Here is a 16,363-nt window from a genome sequence, read left to right on the forward strand (position 1 = left end):
AGTATCTTAACGTTTCTAACTTTACCAACATTTATATTATATATATTTATACTAAATTTCAGTACACCTTCTGCTACTACTATGAATTGATTAACGTGGACCCCTACTTAAACAAGTTGAAAAACGTATTCGGGTGTTACCATTTAGTGGTCAATTGTACGGAATATGTACTGTACTGTGCAATCTACTAATAAAAGTTTCAATCAATCAATCAATTCAGCCTTCAAACCATTTCCACATTACACTAGCATTTCAGTTCAGCATCAGCTCTTCAACATTCAAACCATTTCAACAGTCAAACTAGTTCAACCTTCAACACTTTTCTACGTTCATCCTACATTCCATTAGCATTTCAATGATGTTTCAGCACTTCAACATTTAAATTATTTCCACATTCAAACTGTTACTACCTTCATTATACATTTTATCAGCATTTCAGTTCAGCTTCAGCATTGGAGCATTCACACGCAATTTCTACAAAACTTTGCTTCATCTAGTTTTTCAAGGAGTTGGTCTGCTATTACCACTGGTAATATTACTCAGTGCTAAATCTGTTTGTCATATTTAATTATTAGTTCAATAAACGGACTATGTGCAATAGACTTTATAGAGATTGTCATTGCATTTACACATTCTTGACCTTAACTGCCGTAGTTGCAGCTGCTTTTTAAAAATTTTGCAAACAATTGAATGCTAAATGTTTTGGCCTAAGGTGTTTGAATGTAATATCGATTTCCCAACAAAATGAAAATGATATGTCATTGTTTAAATGGGACCAAATATGCGAAACCAACTTTTCTTACCTATTGTTTCTTACCTGTTTTTCTGTATTTGGAATCTGCATAAGTCCCAAAAATGGAGGCATGGCGGAGATATTTATAACACAATCTTGCCTTCTAAACTTGCCACCCTTCCTTCATACTTCCTCCAAACTGAAATTTGACCAATTTGTGAGTTTTTTCCAAGTGTGTAGTCATGGCATATGTCCATATATGTCCGCCATTGTAGTCTGACATTGTAGTCAACTTTTTCCTTCTTTTTCTCTATCCTTCTGTTGTGGGGCAGACTGGCTCGTACATGCAAGAACATACATTATCGGGGACAATCCAGTTGGATACTTAGTTTTTGTCTGTAGTTCATAATTGAGTATTTTAATTGATTTGATATTTTGCTTGATTAAATTGAATCCTAATTATTGATTGACAGAGGTGACATAATGTAAGAATAAGTAGGATACAATCAAAGGTTCTCAATTTGTGACATTACTTCACAATAATGAGACTGAGACAATAGTTGTTCACGAAAAAAGTGGTGATGTAACAATAACAACACTCAAAGTTTCTAATTGTCAACAGTATACAATACAATCACACCAAAATTATTCATCTTATCCGAGCCCTCCACTTTGGGGAATAGCCTGGAAGAACAGTTCCGCTGTCTTAGCAGACGGCTTCATTAGAGCTCGCCAAGTCTGTGAAGCATCTCCCGCCACGGGACCACCCAGTCCTACCAGTCAAACTCCCAGACAACTTCACTTTCATCTCGAGCCCCTTAGGTGAATACAAAGTGGTTAGATGAGCCTTTATGTTTTTCAGTTTCACGTGAGGGGTTTGTTTAGTCCCTCACTGTCTGAACGCTTGGTCTTGTCTACTATATCGCCTCAATTTAGTGTTTTTACGATTCAGAGTAGAAAAGCCATAAAAAAATCACATTAGCCTTTTTTACCACTGCACTGCTTGTAAGCATCTTATTATCAGGTGCATGCAGGGAGTGCAAGTGTGCACGTTGGCGAGGTAAACATTGGGGTCTTGTGTCGAACTGGAGTTTTATTGCTAATCCTGAATAGACCACAATGCATACCTTTCAACATATGATATTTTAAATATGGTAAATATAGCTGGTAAATAAAGGAAAACATGAGATTTCCATCCACCAACCCAACTAATGCTGTGAATATTGTATGTTGTAAAGCGTAAATTAAACCACAAAAGGGTAATATGCTTGAGATATTTCTCATGCAAGCTCACGGCATTTCTTCCTCTGTCGGATATACTAAAATCCATAGTAAAAACCTTACTAAAGCCATGAGTGTGTCCAACACTGCTCTTCTTTATATGAGGATAATAAGCCATCACTTTGTCAAGATGTTTACACAAATTTATGAGGTTTTATTGGCACAGATGCATACTTCTGCTTTGTGTTCATCCCTATTGAATTGAATGAAAAACGTGACCCCTTGCATTATTAGCAATGTTTAAATGGACACAAATAATCTGAATAAAGGCCCAATCAGATTAAAAATGCTTCTTATAAAATCAAGTGGGTGATTTTACTCTGAAATGGTCCATTAAGAAATGCATTTAATTCCAAACAAGAGGGTTGGTTAATGCAGATCTTTATTCCGAACAATATCATTGTACACACCCATTCTGATCTTGTCTTTGTGGCTGGAGTAAAATTCACCTTCGCTGCAGATGTTTTCTATGTCTGTGTGACACATTTCTGCCTTTGAGACAGCCGGGCGTTTATCAACTTTCTTTTTAGAAAAGTTCAAGAAGATCTATTATGCAAAACCAACTTTTATTACCTATTGCAAATTGTTTTTGTGTATTTGGGATCTGCATAATTCCCGAAGATTTGAAATCAAACCATGGTGGCATCTCAGAGTTATTTATAAAAAAAAAAATATCTTGCCTTCCTTCGTACTTACTCTAAACGAGTCTTTTGTAAATTGCCCAACTTGTGATATTTTTCTAATTGTGACGTCAGCGGATATCTCCACATATGGTAAAGTGTTATCGGAAGACCTTAGCCCGAGTCTGCCCTTGTAGTCTATTGTAGTCAATAAATTCCTTATTTTTCTCAATCCTCTTGTTGTGGGTAGACTGGCTCGTACATGCACATGAACCCTGTACTGTTGCCATTTCTATTTCAAAGTAACATACAGTTCTAACTTATATCTGTCAGTAAACTCACTTTGGAAGCACTAAAAACTACGACATAGTTGACAAGGAGAAGGCACTGTCAAAATGGAGGCGCGTAAATAAGACCACCCACAAAATCCCAAGGATTGATTGATTGATTGATTGATTGAAACTTTTATTAGTAGATTGCACAGTGCAGTACATATTCCGTACAATTGACCACTGAATGGTAACACCCGAATAAGTTTTCCAACTTGTTTAACTTAAATTGATTCATGATACAGATATACACTATCTACATAATACAGCCATCACACAAGACAATCATCAGAGTATATACATTTAATTATTTACATTATTTACAATCCGGGGTGTGGGATGTGGAGGGGTGGGGGGGGATTGATATCAACACTTCAGTCATCAACAATTGCATCATCAGAGAAATGGACATTGGAACAGTGAAGGACTGACTTGGTAGGATATGTACAGCAAGTAGTGGACATAGAGAGAGAGATAATAAAGCATAAGAATAAGTATCTACATTTGATTATGTACAATCCGGGGAGGAAGGATGTGGAAGGGAGGGTGTTAGTTTAGGGTTGAAGTTGCCTGGAGGTGTTCTTTTAGTGCGGTTTTGAAGGAGGATAGAGATGCCCTTTCTTTTACACCTGTTGGGAGTGCATTCCATATTGATGTGGCCTAGAAGGAGAATGAGTTAAGACCTTTGTTAGATCGGAATCTGGGTTTAACGTGGTTAGTGGAGCTCCCTCTGGTGTTGTGGTTATGGCGGTAGTAGGAAGTAGTTTGACATGTACTTTGGTATCAGGGAGGTGTAGCGGATTTTATAGACTAGGCTCAGTGCAAGTTGTTTTACTCTGTCCTCCACCCTGAGCCAGCCCATTTTGGAGAAGTGGGTAGGAGTGAGGTGGGATCTGGGGTGGAGGTCTAGAAGTAATCTGACTAGCTTGTTCTGGGATGTTTGGAGTCTAGATTTGAGGGTTTTGGAGGTACTGGGGTACCAGGAGGTGCATGCGTAATCGTAAAAGGGTTGAATGAGAGTTCCCGCTAGAATCTTCATGGTGCTTTTGTTGACCAGAGAGGAGATTCTATAGAAAAATCTCGTTCGTTGGTTGACTTTTTTGATTACCTTGGTTGCCATTTTATCACAGCAAAGATTAGCCTCTAGAATGGAACCTAGGTAGGTGACCTCATCTTTCCCGGTGATGTTGATGTTGTTGTGGTGGTATTTTTGTTTTGTTTTTTTGTCATAAAAAAATACAATCTGTGTGCTTACGGACTGTATCCCTGCAGACTGTATTGACCTATATTGATATATAATGTAGGAGCCAGAATATTAATATCAGAAAGAAACAACCCTTTTGTGCGAATTAGTGTAAATGGGGGAGGGAGGTTTTTTGGGTTGGTGCACTAATTGTAAGTGTATCTTGTGTTTTTTATGTTGATTTAATTTAAAAAATAAAAAATAACTTTTTACATTTTTTTTATTTCTTGTGCGGCCCGCTACCAATCGCGGCCCGGTGGTTGGGGACCACTGATGTAGACCACAAGGAAGAGTTTTTAAATGTAGATAGAAAAATTAGAATATGAACCCTTTAAGAGAACTCAGGATTGTTTAATGCTTTGATAGTCAAAAGGTTAGAAGCACTAAGTTGTAAAAAAACAAGTTCATGAAAATATTGATTTTGAAAAAATTATATAAACAGACAGTGCACCAGAGAACAGGACATTTTAATGAGTGGGTCAAAAACAGAGAACAAGCTCGGGAAGTGCTGACAACACATCGTTGATTTACAACATAGGCAAAAGTAGTGTTTTCTTCTATTTCCTAAAAAAGACAACACAGATGGTTTACTCTGATTACATGCTTGGCACCTGTATAGGCACATAATGACTGGATCAATGTATCTAGTGTCCATGTAAACAGTGGATTTTAGATTCCGATCAAACAAGGTTTAGATCGGATTAAAGAAATGTTGTTTGTGTAACTGTAGCTGTTGTCACCTGCACAGTGGTGTGTGCAACCATTCGTGTTTTACTGGCATGCTTTTATTCCAAAGCCTAACTTCTACTCTAGGATGAGCGTACGGAAATGCAAACTGAGCAGAGGCTGAGTGGACTCAAAGCTGTACCACCCAGGCTGCCGCCAGTACTGCAAAGGATTATTATAGTGTTTTTAATGGAAGGACAAAATACATGAATACGAAAGGGTTGAACGTCCAACAAACATCTAATTTGATCAAATCCTGAGCAGAAAACAAATAGAGGAGGGTTTTTTACATCACTATCCTTGGGGAATTGTCTATCCAATAGTGGTGCCAGGTCAGATTGTGTTTATTTGGGTATGTCAACACATCTGCACTGACCACAGGTGGTTAATTCTGTCCACCAGCTTACATGTCATCTCATTGCATCTCACTGTTGTCAAGTCAAAGGCATTATAGTTCCAATCTCCATAGTGTGGTCTCAGATAACTTCCATAAAGTAAAAAAAAAAAAGAAAAGATTACAGTTATTAACCAAAGTTAAGTGAAGCAGCATCCTTAGTGAAATAATGCAGATTTTCTTTCAACGTGAGGATTCATTGTGATTCTTTCAATGGTCACACGAAAACCCTTTTTTTTTGGTAATACCTAATGGAAAAGAATAAAGAACGTGTAGCTTTTAGCATCACAGCCACATCATAGATTAAGCATATGTTTTTTATTTATTTCTAGACTCACCAATTAGAAATGGATCTACAATAAGATCAGGCTTTGCATGTCACCATGACCTTTATTTTATTGTCTGATAAAGCAGGCTGCAGTTTTCTGCGGCGCTGAGAGCTTGATGGCAATGCCAGCCAATCATTGCAATAAGGGGTTGTTTAGTTCATGTGCTTCTCAAAAAGATGACAACCCTCTGACTGATTTTAATCTCTGGAGTAGTTGCAAGTGGAGTTGACTGTTTCTTGACAGCAAAGAAAATATGTTTTTAATTTAGGCCTAGAAACCCACCTAAACTGTCATTTCCCCCCCCTGACTTTAGGTACCACACGCGCCCCCCGAAAAGGAGAGGTGCCAGGGGTGGATTACAACTTCCTGTCTGTGGAGGACTTTCTAGAACTTGAAAAGAGTGGCACACTACTCGAAATTGGAACGTATGAGGGTGAGGGGAACTCTGATGATGATGGTAACTGACATTTGGTGTGACTTGTGCAGGTGTCCCGATTCACCACAGATACAGCGAGCATAACATTCATACATAACAACAATTTTCTCACAAACAGGCGGGTTGTATGGCAGTTTATTCAAATTAGAGTAGACAAAAAGACAGGGGTCAAGCTACATGTGACCGCAATGTCCCATATTTTAAATAACTTACTTACACTAATTTGGGTTATGTATACCTAGGGATGTTGACCGAATACGGTACTTTTATAGGCACAGTCTAAATTGCATGGGTAAGACTGGGTATCGATTCATGTAAAATGAAACGGTGCCATATTTCGGTATTTGTGTTGCTTGTGACGTCACGTTTGGTTGCAGACTAAACACTTGGTGAGGAAACAATCATTCAAGCAGCACTCGGAGCAGACTCTGCAAAACTGTCTCTCTGTAATGTTGCAATTTTCAATGAATACAAAGCAAGTATGCCCAATAAAAAACAAAGTACCGTAAATTTCAGACTATAAACCACTACTTTTATTCTACGCGTTGAACCCAGCGGCTCGTAAAACGGTGCGGCTAATTAATGGATTTTGCTTCGCTGACGGCAATATTGCAAAAAGTAAAAACAAAACAAGCAAACACATTGATTAGGTGTGTTATTGTTTGTGCTATGGCGCCATCTTTTAGATGAGTTCGCTCACTGCATGTGCTGCAGTGCTGCATTGCCCTTCTGTTTAGACTGAGCTTTAAACCGGAAGAACAATTGCCGTCTTCTAGCCGTCCATAGAGTTCTACTCGTATGGATTCTTCATTCATCAATCCAAGCAACGTTTGTAAGTTTTACAGTATAACTAAAACAATTCTTACTTACTAAATTGTCCAATGTCTGATGTCTGTAGGAGTGTTTTCACGCATATTTGTATGTGCTATCATAATGTAATGAAGCTTCCGTCGTTAGCATTAGCTAATATGCTAGCATGTGTCAAGTGTCTACGTTAGTAGTATTAACTTACAATGGCATTCATTTTGTATTGTTTCAGTTTTGTAAATTCACCAAAAATTCACTGTGGAATTATTGAGCCTGTTTAGCTGATTGGAGAGCTAGCTTCCACAGCTAGTGGGTCCGTTACAATGACTTCGGTTTTGTTTGATCAGCTGTTTTACTGCCGTGTTACAGACACATTTTGGAAACAATTAAGGTATGTATATAAACATTAACAATATATTTATGTGTAAATAATTAATTACACAATGTATACCTCATTTAACAACATATATGTCTGCGGTTTCTTCTAAAATTTAGTGGGTGCTTAGTGCTTAATGCAAATGTTCATTGGCTTTGCCATAGACATGTTACTGATTAGCATTACCCTTTTTATATGGCGATTTCAATACTTTCGAATGTGGTAATAATAACTACAACTAAGATGCATGTTACAATCAAACAGCAACTGTGTAATAACTACAATACTTACAGTACACACAAACTTTGTAGGGCTCAATAGAAGACTAGACTGACATATTCAGCTTCATGCTACTTCCTAGCAAGGCAACATGTTGTAGCCTATAGACTACTGCCATCCAAAGTCTTGGAATTGCAACTAAATGCAAAGTCTACTATATAATACTTGCAAATGAGCGTCAGAAATGTCACAGAAGAACAAGATAAAACAACTGGACTGCACATATTGGACATTTTTATAAAAGATACTGAAAAAATAGGGGATTTGATTTTCATCAACAAACCACAATTAAATCAATAGTAATAATAAAAATAAATGAAAAATGTGCACATGCTGGAATTTGAACCCAGATTCAGGCCACTAACCACTGAGCTAACCATTGCACTACCATACATAAAGAACACAACAAAGCCTTGTTTTAGGGCTACCTATTAAGGGCTTTCGTTACAGAGTACAAATTAAAACAAAAACACAGTTCGGGGCTCCCAGAATTTCCAAGTAAAACGGGAAGGTTGACATGTTTGGTGTAAACATGTGCTGCATGTTGTCTAGATGTATGCATGAAGTGAATGTCTATCTGGAAGGCTACACCGTGTGTGTTTTTAGGCCTTGGAGTAAATGGTACAACACTAATCTGCTTGGCAGCGGTCCACAGCTCTGTGTTGGCACACTTCTCCCTTTCACACAGACAATGTCACAAACATGTCCACAGGAGTCTGTGACCATCCAGCAAAATGAGGAAGCCTGGCTTCATTAATAACTAACTCATAACTAACATACATTTACTGTGCCGTTTTAACTAGCTCTGCTCTTATCTCACAGACAGATGTTTTTATGTAAGTATAGATGCATGAGATAAGATGTGGGGTCCCTCAAGGCTCATAGTTAGGTGCCATTCTTTTTATTCTCTATATGCTGCCTTCTGGGGACGTCATGAGGAGACACGGAATCAGTTTCCACAGTTATGCTGATGATACACAGTTGTACATTGCCGTGTCTCCTAATGACACGGGACCAATAGATATCCTTTTTAACTGCAATGTAGACATCAAGTCATGGATGGCCGTGAATTTCCTAAATTACAAGATTTTAAACTGACGGTCTACAAAAGATCTGTTTATGATTTTTTACTTTTATCCCACATTTTAAAAATATTACAAAAATATTTTTTTATCATCATAAGAACTTAGCCAGAGTCCGCCCGTTTCTCTCTGAGGCCAAATCAGAGGTGCTAATGCATGCTTTTATTTCATGTCGTTTAGACTATTGTAATGCCTTGCTATTTGGCCTTCCCAAAAAGATTATCATAATATTATTACAAAATTGCACGCGTACGGACAAGGACCACAGAGCGGCAGCACATTACGCCAGTTTTAAAGTCGCTGCATTGACTCCCCGTCTGCATCAGAGTCGATTTTAAAGTTCTTTTTTTTAAATGTCTTTATGGCCTTGCGCCTTCTTAGCTATCTGACCTGCTTTTATCGTATCAACCCTTGCAGATCCTGAGGTCCTCTGGCACAAGCCTTTTAGCTTTACCAAATACCAGAATAAAGACCCACGGTGAAGCAGCATTTAGCCACTATGGCCCCCACCTGTGAAACAGCCTTCCAGAGAGCTTCAGGACTGCAGAGAGCATTGACATTTTTAAAAAAAAAGGCTAAAGACACACCTTTTTAATCAGGCTTTTTACTGATAATCGTTTTTAATTTTTTTATTTTGTTGTTTTCTATCTTAATCATTAATGTTCCTATCATTCTCTTAATATTCTGTTTTTATTAACTTACTAATGTATTATTTATGTTATTTATATTTAAATTTTTACTTATATTTTATCATATGTTTTATACTTTTTTTTTTTTTTATGCTGTTCATTTTAGTTATTCTCCTGCGTGGGATGCCTCAAAGGTAGCATTTATCCTCAAATCCTCAGTGCCATGCCTTGGTTTTTTTTTGCGTTGTTATTTTCAATAGTGCTGTGTGTGTGTGTTTGTGTGCGTGTGTGTGTGTGTCTGTGTGTGAATGTGTGTGTGTATGTTCTTCTCCTCTTCTTCTTATTATTTTTTTGTGTTTGCCATTTGCCTGTGTGTCATGATCCGTGGCCCGGATCATGTTTTGTTATGTTCTGTTGGTTTTTGGACTTCCTCAGTTCCTGTTTTTGTGCACCCTTGAGTTTGTTTTTAGTTACTATGGGTGCTTATTGTTTCCACCTGTCTTTGATTGGTGTTTGGGACGCTCACCTGTTTCCCGAGCACTAATCAGAGGGACTAGTTAATCCTGCCTTTGCCGGTCAGTCGGCCTGGCTTCATTGTTTGCTATATGCAACCTGTTACGTTAGTATTTCTTGTCTCCTAGTCTATGCTTTCTGTGCTAAGTGGTAGCCTTAGCTTCCTGTGCGATCGACACGTTGTTCCTTCTGCTTGTTTTCTTTTTTTGGTACGTGTTTGATTTTGAAGATTAAATCATGTTCATACCTGCACGCCTTGTCCGGAGTGGACCGTCTGCATCCCGGTGGAACGAACACCGCAGTAAGCTGCAACCCCCCCCGTCGTGACAGAATGAAGCCAGCACACAGTTCCCCCGCAACAGAAGTCGAGGAGATGGACACAGGTACGTGGAGGGTGTTAAAGGCGATGGAGGCGGAGACGCTCCGCTATTCCCCCGAGGAACTCAAGGAGATGGTGTTGGGCCCTGGTGGTTCACTCGTGCCTATCCACTCCCTTTGGCCCGAGGACATCGCCGCACTGCAGTACTGGACGCGCCGGCGAAGACAGAAGCCATCCAGAAAGGCTTCGCCTCGCCGTCAGGACGCATCGCTCCCGCAAACTCCCCCTCCGGACAGAAGCAGGCCACAAACAGCTCAGTCTTCCCCTCAGATGTTTGGTAATCCTCTCCATCATTTTGCCAAACAGTTCACCGGCTGGGCTGTCAGTCAACTGGAGATCCGCACCAATGACGTCACCCCGCCCACTGGGAATGACGTCAGAGATCAAGACTTTTTTTTACAGACCCACTCACCAAGTTTGTCCCTGACCTCCAGGACTCAACCCCGCCCCCAATGACTTTGGCTCCGCCCCCAGTGACTCAAGCCCCGCCCACATCACCGACTTTTTCCTCTTGCCCTCCCACACAACCTCAGATGGGGGATGGAAAAAGACACTATGGACAATCAAAAGGGAAGGAGTCTACCCTCTTCCTGCTGCAGAGGTGCCTCCATCTTCGGCAGGCCTTCCCACAGCGCCGCCCTCATCTCCAGCATTGTCGTCATCACGACCTCCGGCTGGCCTGCAGCACAAGCAGCCACTAATGGGCCACTGAGGGCACGCGGAGCCCTCAGTGGCCCATTAATGGACACCATTGGCGCAGACAGCAGCGACGCCCACAACTTGGGCGTAGAACTCAAAGGCTGCTGAGGTTCTGGCGTCACTCGCGTCCAACTTCTCAACGGCCAAGAATGTTGCCGTTCGGTGGTCGCCCGCCTCGCCTGCTGCAGCGGCGTTCCACTCGCCGCCGCCACTTGACTTGTCCTCAGTGGATTCGGGGACATCTGGCCTGGCGACCAACCACCAAGTCCTCCCTCTGCCCTCCCGTGACGCTTGATCTTGCTTTGTTTTGTGGACATCTGTAATCTGTCCTATAGGAGGGGCGACTGTCATGATCCGTGGCCCGGATCAATGTTTTGTTATGTTCTGTTGGTTTTTGGACTGCCTCAGTTCCTGTTTTTTTGTGCACCCTTGAGTTTGTTTGTAGTTACCATGGGTGCTTATTGTTTCCACCTGTCTCTGATTGGTGTTTGGGACGCTCACCTGTTTCCCAAGCACTAATCAGAGGGACTATTAAATCCTGCCTTTGCCGGTCAGTCGGCCTGGCTTCATTGTTTGCTATATGCCCTGTTTTGTTATTATTTCTTGTCTCCTAGTCTATGCTTCCTGTGCTAAGTGGTAGCCTTAGCTTCCCGTGCGATTGGCACGTTGTTCCTTCTGCTTGTTTTCTGTTTTTGGTACGTGTTTGATTTTGAAGATTAAATCATGTTCATACCTGCACGTCTTGTCCGTAGTGGTCCGTCTGCATCCTGGGGGAACGAACTCCGCAGTAAGCTGCGACCCCCCCTTCGTGACACTGTGCATGAAAAGTGCTATATAAATAAAGTTTGATTGATTGATACATAAATCACTCATAATACTGTAACTACAATATCTCAGAAAATGAGCACACCGTTTACATTTTGTCCCCCAGCTAATTGTGCATCTCCATACACAGTGTGGAGTTTCTCCCCATAGCTAATAACAATCACCTCAAATATGGGAAAATATACTGCATTTCTTAGTATCTTAAGTATCATTATCAAGTATTATTATCACTGGAGGACGAGGCTAAACCTGTTACACACCAAGAGCAAGCAGGAGAAAGCAAGCCAAGCCAGCCGCTAAGCTAACTAGAAACAACAGAAGAATTAAGTGCTTAGTAAAATTTAAGAAGTGTAGATGGAAGCATGTTACAGCAGAAAATAAGCAGATATTAACAGGAAATTAACAAGTAGATTATTAACAGTCAAGAGCAATGATTCTCAAACTGTGGTGCATGTACCACTAGTGGTACACCAAAGAATCACTTGATTAAAGTACAGTGTTTTATTTTCCTATATTCAAACACAGTGTTACTGTTCAAACTGTCTGTTATGTTACAGTGGCCAAAACTATTAAATATACATGTTAAATAAAACCTCTGCCTTGTTTTTTAATGAATACTCGGGTCTACTACGCTACCGAGTTTTATTGTTGGTCATTATGGTGGTACTTGGAGAGCCAAGTTCTTTTCTGAGGTGGTACTTGGTGAAAAAAGTTTGAGAACCACTGGTCGAGGGAATGGATAACAGCAACTGTTATATCAGTATGACAGATACTAGAATGATTACATCGACATTTTTATTTTCTCAAGATTATTTGTTATTGTTTTTGTTCATGCTTATTGGGAGAAAAAGTCCCTGGTCATAGGAGAACTTTGTAGACAACCAAGATTTCAATGAGTAATAGTAGTTTTTTGTTTAGGTATTGCATACAATTGCCTTTGTTTTTGCTAAAAACTATTTTATATAATACAAGAAAATAAGAATTTGTTCAAAAGTGTGCTGACGTTGTTAAGCTGTAAATAGCACTCAACATAAATAAACTGAACAATTTACAGTTAATACATGTGATCTGTATCGGCCGATCTCACTCAGGGATGATCGGAATCGGCAGCAGAAATCCATGATTGTAACATCCCTAGCATCAACTGAAAATGACTTAACACTTTTTCTCAATAGCTGAGCAACACAAATGAATATCAAGATAATTGTGTCTTGCCCACAGCTAAGCAAGGTGGTGGTTACCACGTTGTCTAGGGCTGCATGAGTGACTGGGGAGCTGGGGTTCATTGAGGGAAACATACATTCCAGTATGTATTGTGACATTTTGAAGAACAGAATGATACAATCACTTTGGAAACTGAGTTTCATGATAATTTTCCAACATGATGAGAAGCTCAAATTCTGCTCCAAGATGATAAGCGTAATGTGAAGTTTGAGTTCCACCAAAATATTGTAGACCCAACAAAACACAACTCTGCGTAACTTATTCATTATTATTATTTCAGAAATGCCCAGCATTATTGTGTAAGCAGAGGCAAAGTTTTAGTGTTGGGTGTTTTTAAAGATATTTCACTTTTTAATACAATCAAGAGCAGAGTGTATTATTTTATGAAGTATTAACAAAGCTATTAATGCAGCTAACATCATATCTCCAGCCAAATGTCCTTGTTAAATTAATCCTCCTTCAGTTCACAAAATACAATTATGCATTTTATTTTAAACTAAACACAACGGAAATGTGTGCTACTGAGTTGAGCCTTGCTATTGTATTTGCCATGCTTTTTTAAACACAATCTCAGGTAATCTACCAACGTTCTGCAGCATTCTTGTAGAAATTGATGATTAGATGTTAGGGTAGATCAGGGGTCGGCAACCTTTACCACTCAAAGAGCCATTTTGACCAGTTTCACAAATTAAAGAAAACAATGGGAGCCACAAAATTATTTTGAAATTTAAAATGAAATAACACTGCAAACAAAGTTTTCTTTTTTGCTTTGTGCTATGTATAAGTCAAAGGGTCTCAGACACGCGCCCCACACCTCAATATGTAAATTGAATGTTAGTGCGGCCCGCGAGTTTTATATGAATGGCGCTCGACAGTGTCATACTTGTCAACAATCCCGATTTTTTCGACAGACTACGAATATCAGGGCAACTGTTCTCTCGAACGTGCCGTGATGGTAAAGCATTTAGCGCCCACTACAACCAGAGTGCCGACCAGCCACACGTTGTATGGGGCTTCTGCTTGCTCACGTAAGTGACAGCAAGGCATACTTGGTCAACAACCACACAGGTTACACTGACGGTGGCGGTATAAAAAACTTTAACACTCTTACTAATAATGCGCCACACTGTGAACCCACACCAAACAAGAATGACAAACACATTTCGGGAGAACATTTGCACCGTAACACAACACAAACACAACAGAACAAATACCCAGAATCCCATGCAGCCCTAACTCTTCCGGGCTACATTATACACCCCCGCTACCAAACCCCGCCCACCTCAACCGACGCACAGAGGGCGGGGGGGGGGGGGGGGGGGGGGGGGGGGGTTGATGTGTGAGGGAGCAGGGTTGGGGTGGGGGCGGGGTTTGGTGGTATCAGGGCTGTATAATGTAGCCCGGAAGAGTCAGGGCTGCATGGGATTCTGGGTATTTGTTCTGTTGTGTTTATGTTATGTTACGGTGCGGATGTTCTCCCGAAATGGGTTTGTCATTCTTGTTTGGTTTTGGTTCAAAGTGTGGCGTATTATTAGTAAGAGTGTTAAAGTTGTTTTATATGGCCACCGTCAGTGTAACCTGTGTGGCTTTTTGCTGTCACTTACGTGTGCAAGCTGAAAATGCACATGTCAAGAAGCTGATCTGGCACGCTGTTAATGCAGATTATAGAAGGTGCTAAATGTTGTACCATCATGGCACGCCGTTACCATTAATGTAAGGGTGAAATTCGGAGAATATTAATCCCGGGAGTATTCTGCGAGAGGCACTGAAATCCGGAAGTCTCCCGAGAAAATCGGGGGGGTCGGCAAGTATGCAGCTGAGCCGCAACAGAGTGATCAAAGAGCCGCATGCGGCTCCGGAGCCGCGGGTTGCCGACCCCTGGGATAGATTGACAGATTAGAAACTGAAGACTTCAAACCTTAGTTTTACTTTTGGCTCTGTCTGAACTAGCCCACCACCACCTCCAGAGCCCGTTAACCCGCACATGTTCTCCCCGTGACTGCGTGGGTTCCCTCCGGGTACTCCGGCTTCCTCCCACCTCCAAAAACATGCACCTGGGGATAGGTTGATTGGCAACACTAAATTGGCCCTAGTGTGTGAATGTGAGTGTGAATGTTGTCTGTCTATCTGTGTTGGCCCTGTGATGAGGTGGCAACTTGTCCAGGGTGTACCCCGCCTTCCGCCCGAATGCAGCTGAGATAGGCTCCAGCACCCCCCGCGACCCCGAAGGAACAAGCGGTAGAAAAATGGATGGATGGATGGATGGATGGATGTCATCATGTCTGTTTTTGTCAGGGCCAAGCTTAACATTTCTCTGTTTCCTGTTGTCTTAATGTTAAGTTAAGCTGCAAAGGGTTGTCGCGGTATTGTAGGTACCGTGGTATTGCGCTTTCAAAATACTCACAATAGTGCCGTGACCTGTGACCGTGTCAAACATAACTTGGCCGCTTTTGTATCTAAAAATGAACTACATCTCCTATATTTCTCTGCGTACTGTGGGACGCCGTAAAGGGGAGAAAAGAAGAAGCATGTGGAAGACGTGTGTTCGTAGTAAGAAGAATTGTTTTTTATGGACATTTTTGTAACATTTCATCAACATCCATCCATAAATGTTTGAGTTATGTTTTTAACTGGCGAAAACATAACCTTTTTGGCGGAGTTAATAAAGTCTGCGTACTTAAGCGCTACCTTTGTTTTGTGCATTTCCAAAGGCAACACAGACTGGGTCACGGCCCACCGCCGTGGAAGGAAAAGGTCCAGGGGAGCGCGGACATTGCACACCGCGTGTAATATTAGAAGTTACTTGACAAACTGTCACTCAGAAAAGATATATGAAGCCAGCGAAGCTAAACATACATTTTTAAGGCATTTACATTATTAAAAGTTATATTGTCAGTTAACTTTTCAGAGAAACAGCATTTTCCAAACTGACAGAAATAATTATAAATGTCTACTGCAAAGGACTTACCAGAAAGTAAAGTTGAACACTTGTTACACTGTATGTTTACATTGTCACTTTAAAGACACTGAACTGTAAGTTGTTTTTTTTATATTTGCTTGAAACAGTGGATATTTTCGCACAATTATTTGCACTTAAAAGTACATGTTTGTAGTACCGTATTTTTCGGACTATAAGGCGCACTTAAAATCCTTTCATTTTCTCAAAAATTGACAGTGCGCCTTATAACTCAGTGTGCCTAATGTACGTATTAATTAAAGCAATTTTATTTGGTACGTGGTGTAATGATAAGTGTGACCGGTAGATGGCAATCACACATTAGAGTGTGGATAATAAATGACGCTAGTAAGTACCGATAAAGTTAAAAAGTTAAAGTACCAATGTTTGTCACACACACACACTAGGTGTGGTGAAATTATTCTCTGCATTTGACCCATCACCCTTGATTACCCCCTGGGAGGTGAGGGGAGCAGTGAGCAGCAGCGGTGGCTGCGCTCAGT

General features: G+C 40.6%; 1 protein-coding gene across 16 annotated transcripts in view; it reads left to right on the forward strand.

Annotated features, from left to right (window-relative positions):
* The window catches only part of LOC133620249 (membrane-associated guanylate kinase, WW and PDZ domain-containing protein 1-like), a 204,773-nt gene that overhangs the window by 123,089 nt on the left and 65,321 nt on the right, over nt 1–16,363 (forward strand). For 13 of the 16 annotated variants that reach the window (XM_061981573.2, XM_061981588.2, XM_061981579.2 and 10 more), the window contains one exon: nt 5,969–6,088. The exons of the other annotated variants lie outside the window; for them this stretch is intronic. In XM_061981573.2, coding sequence (XP_061837557.1) covers nt 5,969–6,088 — 120 coding nt within the window. The remainder of the gene's footprint in view (nt 1–5,968; nt 6,089–16,363) is intronic. 16 annotated transcript variants of the gene reach the window in all.

Source organism: Nerophis lumbriciformis, linkage group LG01, assembly GCF_033978685.3.
Source record: "Nerophis lumbriciformis linkage group LG01, RoL_Nlum_v2.1, whole genome shotgun sequence".
Taxonomy (NCBI): Eukaryota; Metazoa; Chordata; class Actinopteri; order Syngnathiformes; family Syngnathidae; genus Nerophis; species Nerophis lumbriciformis.